Source organism: Camelus bactrianus, chromosome 2 (assembly GCF_048773025.1).
Source record: "Camelus bactrianus isolate YW-2024 breed Bactrian camel chromosome 2, ASM4877302v1, whole genome shotgun sequence".
Taxonomy (NCBI): Eukaryota; Metazoa; Chordata; class Mammalia; order Artiodactyla; family Camelidae; genus Camelus; species Camelus bactrianus.
Window position 1 is genome coordinate 96031524 of NC_133540.1, and position 13667 is coordinate 96045190.

The following is a 13667-nucleotide window of genomic DNA, read 5'->3' on the forward strand; positions in this document are numbered from 1 at the left end:
AAAAATATGTCTATAAAATCCATTTCTATCAACTGATGTCATTGTTTTAATAATACTGGACAATTTCATTTTCATTGGAATTATTAGACATACAAAGGCTCTTAAAGTTTCTATACTTGGATATAAATTATACATAGTTTTTTTTTTTAAACAAAAGGAATGATTATAAATCAATAAAAAAAAGTTAAAAAAATAAATAAATAAATAAAAAACAAAAGGAGATGGACTGCTAAGGGAAAGGATGCTTGTATAGAATTTTGTGTTTTATTTATTCTTATGGCTGCAGCTCATACTTGGCAATGCTTTAGGGTGAAATGTCACTGTCTTTTTACAGAGATTCTCAAAGATGCGAATTGTCTGTTTGGGACTGCTCCTTTTCAGTCTGACCCGGGCAGCACCAGTAAGCATTTACAAATTCAGTTATGCATCATATAATCTTTGGCTATCTTTATCTATTTTTCTTTTAAGCAATATCTTTTTAAATTCATAGCACTTACCTAGTTCAGTTTCAATAAAGTACAAAACTAAGGGGGAGCATCCAACACTTGAGATGAAATGTCTGTCACCAAGGAGGCCCTCAACAAACATGTGACAAGGAGTACAAGATGTCCGCACGTTGACCTCGAAAGAAACAGTAGAAAGACTATTTCTGAGAAAACAACAGTGTTTCAGTCAGTTAATGCTAATGAGTAAATGCTAAGATACCCAAATTACAACATGTCAAAAGAACCTTTCAATAGTTTACTTAAAACTGAAAGAACTGGACTTGAATTTTCTATAGCTAAGCAACTAGATTTTATAGCCACATGAGAACATAAAGGGACACGAACTTCTCTGTAATTCTTGCAACACTCCCAGCACTGTGCGATCCCGCTAGTGATCTTCTCTTCATCCACGAAGCTAAGGATGAGAAGATGTCCCCCTAAGCTTAGCTCAAATCAAGCTCCAATTTCCGTTTGTGTCTTTTCTTCCCTCTGACTCACCCAGATGAGTACTCAGGATGTGACTAACTTATCTTGTGAAAGTGCTGAATGTTACAGATATTTTCAGCAAAGGAGACACAGTGCTAATTAGATAATGTCTGGAAAACATCCTAACTTCTCAGAGTAACCTTTCCAGCTGGAGAGCCGTGGGCACACGTGGTGATGCTGTTGTCAGAATAACTTACAGACAGGTCTTAAGTGAGTGGGTAACCAGCTGGGGAGCCTGCTGACAAGCATGAACCAGGCCAACCAGTGAGGACAGCTGGAGTTAGGAAAGTGTGTCCCCTCTCAGCACGGCTTAAAACAGACATCTACCGCTGCACAGATCCCAAAGCACAGAGCTGGCCTGGCTCACTCAGGGCCACAGAGGCATGTGCTTAAGCATGATGAGGATGGAGTGGTCCTGCTGACCTAGCTCAATCCCACCATCTGAGGATGAGTCTATTTTGAGCCACATGTCCCAAAGAACAGCTGGAGTGGCATTCTCCGACCATTTCCAGTAAACGTGCTATGTCAACATCAATCCGGTGACCACTGGTCAAGAGAGGGTGCCAGCCTTCTTCCCCCGAGGGAAACAATACAGTCTCCATTTCAGGGCCACGTTCACGGGCGGGAGAACCAAGTGGTTGGGAGCGGGGGGCGGCGTGCAGATTTCAGATGAAGAAGATTTGGCAAGGACACAGAGACGAATTTGGAATTATGAATGGCTAAATATGTTTTCTTCCAGATATAGATTCTATTTGAGCAATTATCTGTATTATTTAATAGTAGATTGGTGGTATCAGAAATGATCGATATACTGAGTCACTTACCTATGTTCTGGAATTATAATCCAAATTCAAACAGTAGGAGAGGAAGAAGTTTTCCTCAACCCTCTTTGGGCCCCTAGCTGGGTTTGAAAATTAACTAACAAAGACATTAATAGGAGAAGAGCATACAAATTTTATTACAAATTTTACCTACTTCTCAACTGCCTTCAGCTCAAAATAATTTTTATGTCAAAAAGGTCTATTTGAAGGTGACATCGTGGTTTCCTTCAAAAACAAAATTTTAAGTGGAAGAAAATAAAAGATGATCGTTGGGCCATGAAATTCAATTAATATTCATCAATATGCAATTAGACTATAAAGACTTTGTTGTAAGTTACTTTGTTGTAAGTTCATGATTTATTATCGTGAACTACAGTAAAGTACTCTGTACCATCAGGTATGTTCTTAATACACTTTGTGTGTGTGTTCTGTAAGAAGACACTGAATACCTCAAACTGGCATTTTTTTTTTTTTTTTTTTTTGCTTAGTATCTACCCATCTCAATTTTACGTTTTCTCTTTCCTGTAGCCCCATTTCCAGAACTATTTTAACTGTTTTGATATTTTTGAGGAATGATGCAATGATCTAAATTTATATGCGCAAGATCATGTAAGAACTAACATAAGCAGAGAGACAGTAAAGGAGAGAATTATAAAATGCGCTCTTAGGGAAAAAATGTTGTAAAATTGGAAAAAAGCAAAGTCATATTCTTGGTTTTGATGTTAGGAAAAATTCTGGATTTTTTTTTATAGTGGAAGTAATGGAAAGCTTAATGGTTTATAGTTCATTTCATATCTCACATTCTATAAAATACAATCTTTCAAAACATCTTTTGTCAAAGAGACCTGTTACAAAGCAAAAGCAAAGAAATAAATGAAAAGCTGTAAGTGAAGACTTGAAATGTATCACACAAAACTATGTTTAAATATTTGTATATTTATAAAATTTACCACTGATTAAAATTTCTGGAACCAGTGTTTCATTCTTAAACAAAACAAACAAAAACAGGTTTACTATCATCAAATAGATTTAATCAGTGGATTTAAATAGTGCTTGGCATTGAACCTAATGATTACACCTTTGTTATACTTATGTGTTTAGCACATTTGCACTGGAATGTTTATTAAACACAGTAAATAATTTGCAACAAAAAATATGCCTTGAAGGTACTTAATGTAAACTTCAGGAGCATTTCCTCTCATTATTAAATTTTTTTTCATATAGCAGGGCATTTAAAAATGTATTCTTTTAATCTGGGACTTTGAGGCAGAGGATTTAGGTTAAAATATCTCCTTTACTTCTATTAAAGCTACTGCCAGCCATATAAGTATAGGTAACTTTTTTTCTGAATACAAAAAAAATTTTTTTCTTTTCTTTTTTCAGTTTTATTAGGTAGAATTGTTACAATTTGACTGCACATATACAATATATTGCTTGTAAATATATATGCACAATATACTGCACATATTTTTTAAGTTTACATCTATGTGCTGTTCATTGTTTCTAAGAACATTGAGAACTTTAGCTTTTTAAACTTACATAGTTATCAAAGGAATAAAGCCAACCACAAAATAAGAATTCAGAAAGATACTTAAGTGTAGGTAGTTTTGCTTCTTCCACTGCCCATCTCACAGGGGTTATTGTGGCAATCACATGAGACTATGTATACGAAAGCAGTTTACAAACTGTAATGTGCTTTATAAATATAAGGTGTTCTTGACAAGCTATTTTTGTTTCTAGAATTGAATGGAATGTTAGGCAAATCTGCCTGGAAGCCCAGCCAAAAGGGTGCTTTTATTAAAGTTTTGAGTTTATTTCTAAGACGATTTTTTTTTATCAGTCAGGAAAACAAGGGGGGAGGGTATAGCTCAGTGGTAGAGTGCATTCTTAGTATGCACGAGGTCCTGGGTTCAATCCCCAGTACCTCTGGTTAAAAAAAATAAAACAAAAAACAAACAAAAAAACCAAAATCCATGATAGGAAGTTTAGCAGAGGGATTTGACTTGGAGAATAGTTGTAAAGCACAGGACAAACAGAAAGAACAAATCAGGGGTGGTGAAGCAACCCAGATATTTAAACTGCTCCCACCCCTTGGGTGATGGGAACAAAGAAGGAGGTGATGTTCTCAGTGCCCTGGGTGGGGGGAGGGGCCCCGCAGGAGGTGGGACCACAGAGGAGATGCATCTGGTTCTAGAGATGCAGCCCCCAATCGAGAGAGCAGGGAAGGACGAACCTGGGCTTCTCTCTCCTTCCACGCTCCAGTCTCAGGCCACGCCTCCCACGCCAAACCCAGACTGAAGCCAGATAGCCAGGGAGCTTGGGGAACGTGTTTTGTAGGGGTCATCCAGCCCAGGGAGCCCAGTATCTGAAAGCAAGCAGGCTAATTACCAACACCTTATTGCAAGGAAATGCAGAACTTAAAGGTTTCCTCAAGCTGAATACCTCCCCTCCAGGTTGACAGAGCCCTTTTATTTCATCTTTCCCTTGAGGAAGTCTCTTTCCCGTCTTACCAGTTCCGCCAGGCTGCCTGATCTGCTTGAGCACAGGCATTCAGACTCAGCCAGTGCCGCCCATTGGTTCCTCTTGTCAAATTTGAGATAACCTAGGAGTTTCAAAAATAAATAAGGAAATAAAAATACTGAGAAGAAAGGGCTGTCATGTCTACTCCTGCCGTGGCAGTCTTGCTCCAGGGTCTGCAGGTCCTCTTCTGTGCATGCTCTCCTGTGATACCTCAGTTTTATCCCCGAAGCCTGGGACAAAGCTGTGCCTATTCACTTTTAGTTTCTGGTCTTTCTCCACCTCAATGGCTGACTCTCATTGCCAGCCACTTACCCTCAAGATACTCTGACACTTTCTTGTCTAATCAAGAGAAAGAGTTTGTCCCAATCTGCAAGCCACCCCATTTTCCCTTTCCCTGAAAGACACACCTGCCCAGGTGACTAGCAGCAATAAAGTCCCATCCTTAGGTGTGTTCTTTCCCTTAGGTTCAGGGCTACGCTGTTACTCTTGCTGGACTATCAGCAGCATCATACCTTTACTCATATAGTAGTTACTGGGTTTCCACAATCAATGCACATACAATCCCCATCACCAAACTCTGATTTTGGTTCACTGATACTAACAACACCCAGTGTACCAGGGAAAACTTCGTCTTCAATAGATACCAGTGACATCCAAGCGTTTGCACATGGCGCGCCACCCCTCCCAACCCCTGCACCTGAATGTGGTTCTGTAGTGGAGACGGCATTGTCTCCCTCTGTGGGTGTGTTTAGGGGGGTAGGGAGACGCAGGCATCCTCCTTCCATACTGAAACAAACATGGGGAGTGTGTCCATCTTCGTTTGGTCAGAATGATGTTCCACATGGAATAATACAGCCCAGTGAGAAAAAAATAAATAAATGAAACATTTATTGTTTGAAGAAATGAATGAAAGAAGAAATGTCGGGTAAAGTTTTATTTCTTGTTTCCTTTCAGACATTTCAACCACAGGGGGAGAAAACTAAGCAAGACTGTGTGGAAGAACAGAGGGTAAACAGAATTATTCTTCTCAAATAAACCCCTTTCCACTCTGTAAAGAGAAAAGTCAATACGAGGAAAATTTTAACTGTCAAAATATTCTTGTGTCCCTGGGGTGGAAATGGAAAAATCACACCACACAATTTTGGCACCTGAATTCCCCCAAGGTGATAGAAAAGAGAAAACACTTCCAAATGGAAACCTGTTTCTCTTCGCTACGATTTCTTCCTTTAGAGGGATGAGTGAAACTTCTGGGAGATTGTTCTTGGCCAACAATATTCTCCCACATGTGCACGTGAGAACAAAGCGGTAAATGAGGGAGAAAACGAAAGGGAAGCGGGTCAACGCGTCTCGATGGGGAATTCTGTGTACATGGAGTTAGCTTTCTGTATGCAACCAGAGTTCAACACGTACCCTCGGCTTTTCATGTCACCAAATTGCAGCTTACTTCTGCCTACCACGGTTTCTTCTGGCAGTCTCAGAAAATTCTGCTCCAAAAACTAACAATCTTCTGTTCTCTATCTCAGCTGAAAATTACAAAGGAGAAAACTGCAAGCTTAAGAGCCTGAATGTTCATGCTGTGAGTTTTGCCTGTTTGACATTCAGCATGAATACTGCAAACTCTGCCTTTCTCCTAATGCCCTGTCTCCTCCCACTTGAAAATACTTCTGAGTGCTCTATTTCTGTTGAAATTTGGTTTAAAAAACTGATACACCCTGGGGGAGAGAGCGATTGACAACCATCCTCAAGGAAAACTGATTTAGGGATCGGCAGAAAAGAAAGGAACCGGCCGCTCTCTTCAGGAGCTGGCTGACACACGCCCTCCTGTGGTTACTGGAAGTACTACCACTTGTCAGATGCAGAAGCAGACTTAACCCAAGTGAAAAATACCTTGTTGTTTTGAAAAGAGAACCAGAAAGCGTCCTAGTAAGATATAAACCCATCTTAATATAATGTTGTATTTTGTAGATAACGTACAAAGGCCACCATGAGAAACATGGGTATTATATGTTTAAGTATGTTTACACATCACCTGGGAGGAAAAATCAAACTGACATGAAGGTAAGCTGAATCCTGGAGATTCTTAACATGAGCCAAACTCTGGACTAACACTGGGAGAAACTGAAGGGGAGACAAAGCTTACTTTCGCCTGCTCTGGGGTTTCTGTCTGTGGCTGGTGCCTTTGTTCTTCCCCGACGGTTCCAGGCTCCCCAGAGTCCCTGAGTCTTGCTGACACAGATGGGCCACCACATGCCCTGGCCCCAATCCTGCCCGCTTCGGGACCTCCCATGGCAGGTGTGGTACTGGCGGGTCCCAGACACCCGTGAGTTTTTCATGTTATCGCTTCTGAGTAAAGTTTGATCTTTTATAAGAAGGTGTTCTGGACATAATTTACCATATACTCTAATGAGGGGCTGGGGGATTAGAAGGAAGTCTTTTTGGCCTAAAACGTGACATGTTAGTGTCCCTTAAATTCACTCCTCAGCTGACTCCATCTGTGTCAGGATCCTTGGGGGAGAAAGAACTGGGACTTTGTCACTGGAAAAAAACAATAGTTCTTTTCACTCGGTCCCTTCTTGCAGATTCACTGGCCAAAGAGCTAGAAACAGTTTAAAATGCCATCAGCAAAAAGACCATTTACTTTCTCCAAATCTGGCTTCATTTCCCAGGGAAGTAGTAGTTTCCCTTCAGAAGGTTATTTTGTTCTGCTCAGAATTCTTCAGCTGTATCTCTGTGATTTAGCATCTCCAAGACTAATTGCCTTTTAAACTTCTTTAAATATCTGCTGAGCTCTTCCTATGGTACAAGATATTATGTGTGATAAAATGATTGTGAAAACTTAACTCTTTCCCTCCAGGATTTTAGAGTTAGAAAAGAAACAAAAGGCACTTACAAAAATTACTAAATCCGAGACAGCATGTGCAAAGTGCCCTGTGAGTTGTACCCAAAGAATCATGCTTTAGGGCTTGGGGTAGAAAAGACTAGTTCCTAGTCTGGTGTTCAGGGAAAGCTACAGAATGGGAATAACTGAGCTGGGCCTTGAAGGATGAGTAGGATTTGAGCAAACAATTGTGTGAGAGAGGCCATGAAAAGAATAATACGAACCAAGGCACAGAGACAGGACAGCAGACCAGCCAAGAGATACGCTGACGCTAAAACCGTCATAGAGTCAACAGTGCGATCAGAAGTCATGCGGCAGAAGCAAATGCAGAAATGACTGACCATCACATGCCACAACTTGAAAGCTGTTTCATGCTTTTATTTCTAAAAGAACTCTATTCTGTCTTTAAAGAAATGCACACAGATTACTAGCATACAGGCTACTGTTTTAAAGGCAGTAAAAGCACCAAATATAAAACAAAATGTCCTGCTTCAGAAAAGGAAGGGGAAAAAATTAAGAAGAGATTATTATAGTGCACCTGTTTAACTCAAAAGTGCACATTAGCCGTGAGCAAATGAACTTGGCTGCAAAGGAAAACACAAATGCCCATGAAAACTTTCCAAGATTTAACGTTTCAAAGTAAGTCAAATATTTTAAATCCTTTTTATTCAGAAATGACTTATTATGGAGTTCTTTTCTATTTTGTTTTTCCTCATGAGGAAAGTCTTACCTATTTTCAGAATATACCTGCCAATATAAAAGGTTAGTGAATAATGGTAAATCTTCCCAAATAAGTTATTTCAAATTACATCCTAAAAACACTACACGTTGGAACTTTTGTGTGCTGTGTGTTAGCCAGCTTCATAAGAATAGAGGACACTTCTGTAAACCATTTTTATCTTGAGAGTCAATTGTAAGCTGACTCAGCAGTTCCCAGGTGCTTCCATCAGTGAAGCAAGTATATTAAAAGTGAGGAATCCGCCAAGTAGACGGTCCTCCCATTGGGGTGGGTCTGAGGTCTAGCGACCTCCTAAGACAGCTCTGCACGTGTCAGCCTGGGGAAGAGAAACCTCCAGTGGGTCCCCGGTGAGTAGGGAGGAAAACTGAACTTTCCTAGAAGGGTGGCCTATGAAAGAAGAAATAACCTTAAGAATTGTTGCTTCGGGAAAAAAGGGGTACTAGTTACTAGTTGAAGGTTTTAAAAAGCTTTTTAAAAATTAGAATAACCATAAATGAAAAGATCTGACCTGAAAATTAACAAGCAATTAGCACTTAATATGTTCAAGGACAGGCCAGTTGACCACAGGTCGTAGAAACTGGGAAGGATGCAGGCGGGGAGGCTGGACACCCAGCTGTGTCTCTCACTGATATACCCAGTTCTCAGGTTCCATATCATCTCAATATCAATGTGGCTAATATTAAAGTTACCTTTTTCTCTTGTCTTCATTTTTGCATGTCAACATTCTAGTTATTAACCCTTCTTTTATTTGGACACCAGTAGGAGGTTTTTCTTTGTAACGTTTTTCTTTGGCGTAATCCTAATCTAAGTGATTACAGCTCATTCCTGGACCTGCAGCATCCTCCAAACTGTTCTTTCTCACCACAATTTCTCCTAAACCTCTGACTTTTATTTTGTTACTCTCTTGCTTATGCACCTTCACTAGCCCTTCATCCCCTGCAAAATAAAATCAAATTCTTATCTCTGGAATCCCAGGTTCTACGAATCCCTGACACTGTGTAAATCTGTGCAAACCCTGATTAAATATGAGGTCTCTGCCCCACCACCTCACCCTTACCCTCCACACCCCTGCAGAACTGTTAACCTCTGCCATTCAAGAAGTCATCAGGGATTCCTTAGACCATGTAGCACCCAGCCCAGCTTCTCACATGTGCTGATCCCTCGATAAATATCTTATTTTGATTTTAGTTCAAAGGCTTCTGTAGTGGTGGTGTAAATTTTAGCTCACCCAACAAGTCTGAGGTGGAGAGAAACTATGATTCTGTTTATAATTGTTCTGTTGCTCAAGAGCTCCTCCCCATGGGTCAATGGAAGGGGGAGGGAGCATGCAGAAATTAATTTAAATTCAACCTGTGTAAACTTGAGGTTATCTAATCATTGAAGTAGTTCTTTAAGTTAATCCTTCAGTCTCTCTGGGATAAAAATGCTTGGATCCTCACTCTCCTCCCTTGTCCCTCTAAGCTGGCATGCACACCTAAGAGGGAGTAGGGTATGGCTTACACCATCCCCTACAGATCACATACCACGTGTACAAACATGGCTTACGCCATAGCGCACAGGAAGACATGAAATCCTCAGACACGCATAGGGCAACGCTGCTTGACCACTTGTGTGCTGCTGGCCCGCTGGTACCCTAAGATGAAGTTGCTGGCTACCATAGCTTAGGACCAAACAGTACAGTCTTGGTTGGGACCTATTGATGATTCAGCCTCTCTTGGCTCTCATGCCAAATTAGACGCCTCTTTGAGTATGACTCACATTTGTCCCAAGTGTACACACTTCATCTACATCTCCTTTTAGAGCCACCTCACTCCCTCCACAGTGACACTCCCTGGAAAGCTCCCAACCACTCTCATATGCTTCCACATCCAGCCTGTGCAGAGGAACAGTGAGCAGCACGGGAAAAATCAGTCTCAGCCCCTCTTTCTTCTCAACCACATTGTTCAAGCGTCTTGCACCTGGGCTGCACCTCAGGTTGGCAAGGCGCAGCCTGTGACATCACCTGTACAGACCTTCCCCCCAAAAGATGGACAAATTGAGATACAAACGTAGACACTTACTCTTCTTCTCCATGTTCCCTTTCTCTTCCCATTATTCTCTCAGGGACTTTTCTTGTCTGGACCTCCCTTACTTACACTTATGATCACAAAGAGAAGTTCTCAGAGTGTGGTCTACAGACCAGCAGACTCAACCTCATTTGGGAACTTGTCACGAATGCAAATTCTGGACCACGCTCCCAGCCTATGCATCAGACACTCTGGCCGTTGGATCCAACAATCTTTGTTTTAGTAAGCCTTCCAAATAGTTCTGATGATGCTACATTTTGAGGTCCTATTGATCTAGACAGTCAAATTTGGTTTATTACATGATAAAAGAGGAAGAAAATGAAATGAATGAGTCCTTTTTCAGACAGTAGCTTGGGTCACCAACAGTTGTTGCAGAATCCTTTGTTTGAATGACAGAAGCTGAATATCACCTAGACTCTTCTATTTGGATAGTTTCTATTTAAAAAGAAGAAAGAGAGAGAGAGAGAGAAAGGAAGGAAGGGAGGGAGGGAGAAGAAATGAAAAGATTTATACCTTTGAAGACCAGGGCAAAGCAAAGAGAGAGCATAGGGGGAGGGAGAGAGAATGAGAGAGAGAATAATTATGTTTGAAAGATGAATTCCATTTCACCTGCAATGACTCCCCAGTTACAACATAAGGACCACACTCATCCTCCTTAAATTCAGGTCGTCCTTCAAAATCTGCATTTCCAAATTTATTTCTTATTCTCTTCTTTAGGATTTTTCTATTCCAACCTCACAGCTTTATTCATGTTATCTTTCAAACGTTTCTTGTTTCCAAACATTTGAATATGCCACTTATTCTTAAGATGTTCTCACCACTCCCCTTTCATGCACTGGAATCTTACCCATCTTTCCAGCCTTGCTCGTTCTTCTTTTTCCATGAAACCTGCTTTGGCCATTCAGAATTATCTCTACCAACAAACCTCTATTGAGTTAATGGTCTCTTTTTATTAAGTATCTTGTGGTTTTATTTAAAGTACTATTATTGCCTAAGAATTATTAGACTTAAAAAATTTAACATAAAAGAGTCACTTTATGTTGAAAATTACCCTTTAGCAGGAAGGAAAGAACAAAGACAATACTGCTCTTCACCGTTCCGGCAAGAGACACCAAGAGCCTGCCCCTAGAGAAAACACTGTCCAGGAAAACGAGAAAGCCTTGTCCCTTCTTGGAGCCAATGAAATTAACAAAAGCACTAAACCCCCAAATCTTTTTGAAAACAGACCGACCACGAATGAAGACTACAGTATTAGTAACAAAGAAAACGCCCACAGTGACCTAAAGATGTCCACTTACCCTGAACTGACTGGGAATCACAGGGCTGAGGGGGGACACAGTGCTGTCAGCAAACTTCATGACCAAGAGGAATACGGCCCAGCGCTCATCCGAAATAGCATGCAACACGCAGTGGAGCCGGGGGCTGTGACTGAACTCTTGGAAGAAAACAAGAACAAACCCAAGAATGTTCTAAGCAAGATTCCAACAGCTGTAAACTATGCTAAGGCCCCCTCAAAAATTAAGAAGAACCATCAAAGTGATTCCCGAGCCCAGAACACTCTAGTGAAAAGCAGAAGTGCCCACCATGTCCAGCACCACATGGACTATCTAAAACAGCCCCCCAAAGTCAAAAAAGTACCCAGTGACTTTGAAGGCAGTGGTTACCCAGATCTTCAAGGAAGGGGGGACAATGATATCGCTCCTTTCAGTGGAGATGGTCCACCTTTTAAGGACATTTCTGGTAAAGGAGAAGCTATTGGTCCTGACCGGGAAGATGCAGAGAGTCAAACAGAGTTTTCCAGCCCAAGTGAAGTCGAGACCATCACCCCCGATGCAAGAGGACCAGGTTACAATGAGATCCCGGAGAAGGAAGGAAATGGCAGGAATACGATTGGAACCAGGGATGAAACAGCCAAAGAGGCAAATGCCGGTGATGTAAGCCTAGTGGAGGGCAGCAACGACATCATAGGTAGCACCGATTTTAAGAAACTCCCTGGAAAAGAAGGAAACAGAGTGGATGGCGGCAGCCAAAGTGTTCATCAAGGGAAAATAGAGTTTCATTACCCTCACACACCCTCAAAAGACAAAAGAAAAGATGGCAGTAGCAATGGGGCTGAAAGTACGAATTATAATGAAATTCCCAAAAATGGCAAAGGTAGTAGCAGAAAAGGCACAGACCATTTCAATAGGAAGCAAGTGACTTCAAATGAAGAACAAACATTTCCAAGTAAGGGCAAAGGTCAGGGCCGGCTCATTCCTTCTCCTGGTTTTGACAATGACTTTAAAAATGAAATAGGTTCCCATAATGGCCGCAATAATGAGGGGACCATAACACACAGCAGGAAAAATCACTATGTACCCCACAGAGAAAGTAATTCTACGTGGAATAAGGGTATGCCCCAAAGGAAAGGGTCCTGGGGTTACAGAAGACCCCATTACAGTAGGAGGGCTCGGCCCCCTAAAAGGCACGACAGTAGTGAATCATCTGACAGTGGCAGTTCGAGTGAGAGCGATGGTGACTAGGAATTCCCAGCAGGACAAAGGGGCGAACACTAGTGGTCTGGGACTTGATGCTCTAGAGGAGAGCCACGTGGTAACGGACCGGCTGAAGGACCCAGCCGGCACTGAACACACCAGGGAACCCGGCCTCCTGAGGAGGGCTGTTGCAATTTTCATGGTCGTAGAATGAAATCCTGTTCAAAGTTTTGATGCTTTATGAAATCCTAGTCAAGGTTATGACTAAACAACAATGTCCTACCGTATAGCACAGGGAATTATATTCAATACCTTGTAATGGCCTATAGTGGAAAAGAAGATGAAAAGGAATATATACATGTATAACAGAATCGCTATGCCGTACACCAGAAACTAACACAATGTTGTAAATCTATACTATACTTCAGTTAAAAAATTATGATACTTTATTAAGGAATAAAATTCATTAAGGATTTCTGGAATAGGTAACATTTAAACAGGTATCATTTAAAAATAGGTTGTGAGTGTCATAAAATTCTCCCTCTGTTGTTTGCTCTGTAGACATGAAATACAGTATCTCTTGTATGATAATCTGTAATAAAATGATTGATAAGAAAGTCTGTCATCTGCGGTGCTTCATTTCAGGGGCAACAGATGAGGTCTGCCTCTGGCAAAGGCGGTGGCTGTGAAATGAACTGACTGCATAAAGCAAGCATCATAGCCCCCCTGCATCCCGCCCGGCTTACGTCAGCATTTCCCCTTTCCTCTGACCTCCCTCGGCTCTAATAAAGAGATCCTGCTTCGTGTCCTTGTATGCCCTTTCCTCTGTTGCTTGTTTGTAACATCTCATAGAGTAAATTTTATTTCCTGAAGCGAATCTCCATGTTATCACTTTTCTCAGTTCTACCTCCTTCCGGACAAAGAGGGGAATGGGGTGGAGGGAGGGCACCAGGGAGGATATGAGAAGCAGAAGCACAAATGCGAAGCCAAGACAAAAACTTTCTTCGGCAGATACTTTCGTCGCTGATCCCAATCATTTCAGGCCTGTTTCTTTATTCTGATCTTCAGCATAGATGTTTTTCCAGCTAATGGCCTTGTGACGCCGTTCTGGAAATCAGCCCTAAGCCTCCTGGTCCGAGCGGGGAGCGAGTTCTGGAAGCTTTTTGCTCTTCTCCGTAAGAGAACATATACAGCTAGT

General features: G+C 41.4%; 1 protein-coding gene across 1 annotated transcript; it reads left to right on the forward strand.

Annotated features, from left to right (window-relative positions):
• MEPE (matrix extracellular phosphoglycoprotein) lies at positions 1–13341 on the forward strand. Its single transcript, XM_010966143.3, has 4 exons — positions 1–400; positions 5267–5320; positions 6278–6370; positions 11054–13341. Exons 1-4 carry the CDS (start codon positions 347–349, stop codon positions 12515–12517), a joined length of 1665 nt encoding a protein of 554 aa, XP_010964445.2. The 5' UTR covers positions 1–346; the 3' UTR covers positions 12518–13341.
• The last annotated feature ends 326 nt before the right edge of the window (positions 13342–13667 follow it).

What these genes read in the sequence shown, in the direction of transcription:
- MEPE (XM_010966143.3), top strand. Translation starts at nt 347, where the DNA reads ATGCGAATTGTCTGTTTGGGACTGCTCCTTTTCAGTCTGACCCGGGCA. An exon ending in GTCTGACCCGGGCAGCACCA is followed by an intron (nt 401 to 5,266) that starts GTAAGCATTTAC and finishes GTTTCCTTTCAG; the next exon opens with ACATTTCAACCACAGGGGGA. An exon ending in AAAATCAAACTGACATGAAG is followed by an intron (nt 6,371 to 11,053) that starts GTAAGCTGAATC and finishes ATTACCCTTTAG; the next exon opens with CAGGAAGGAAAGAACAAAGA.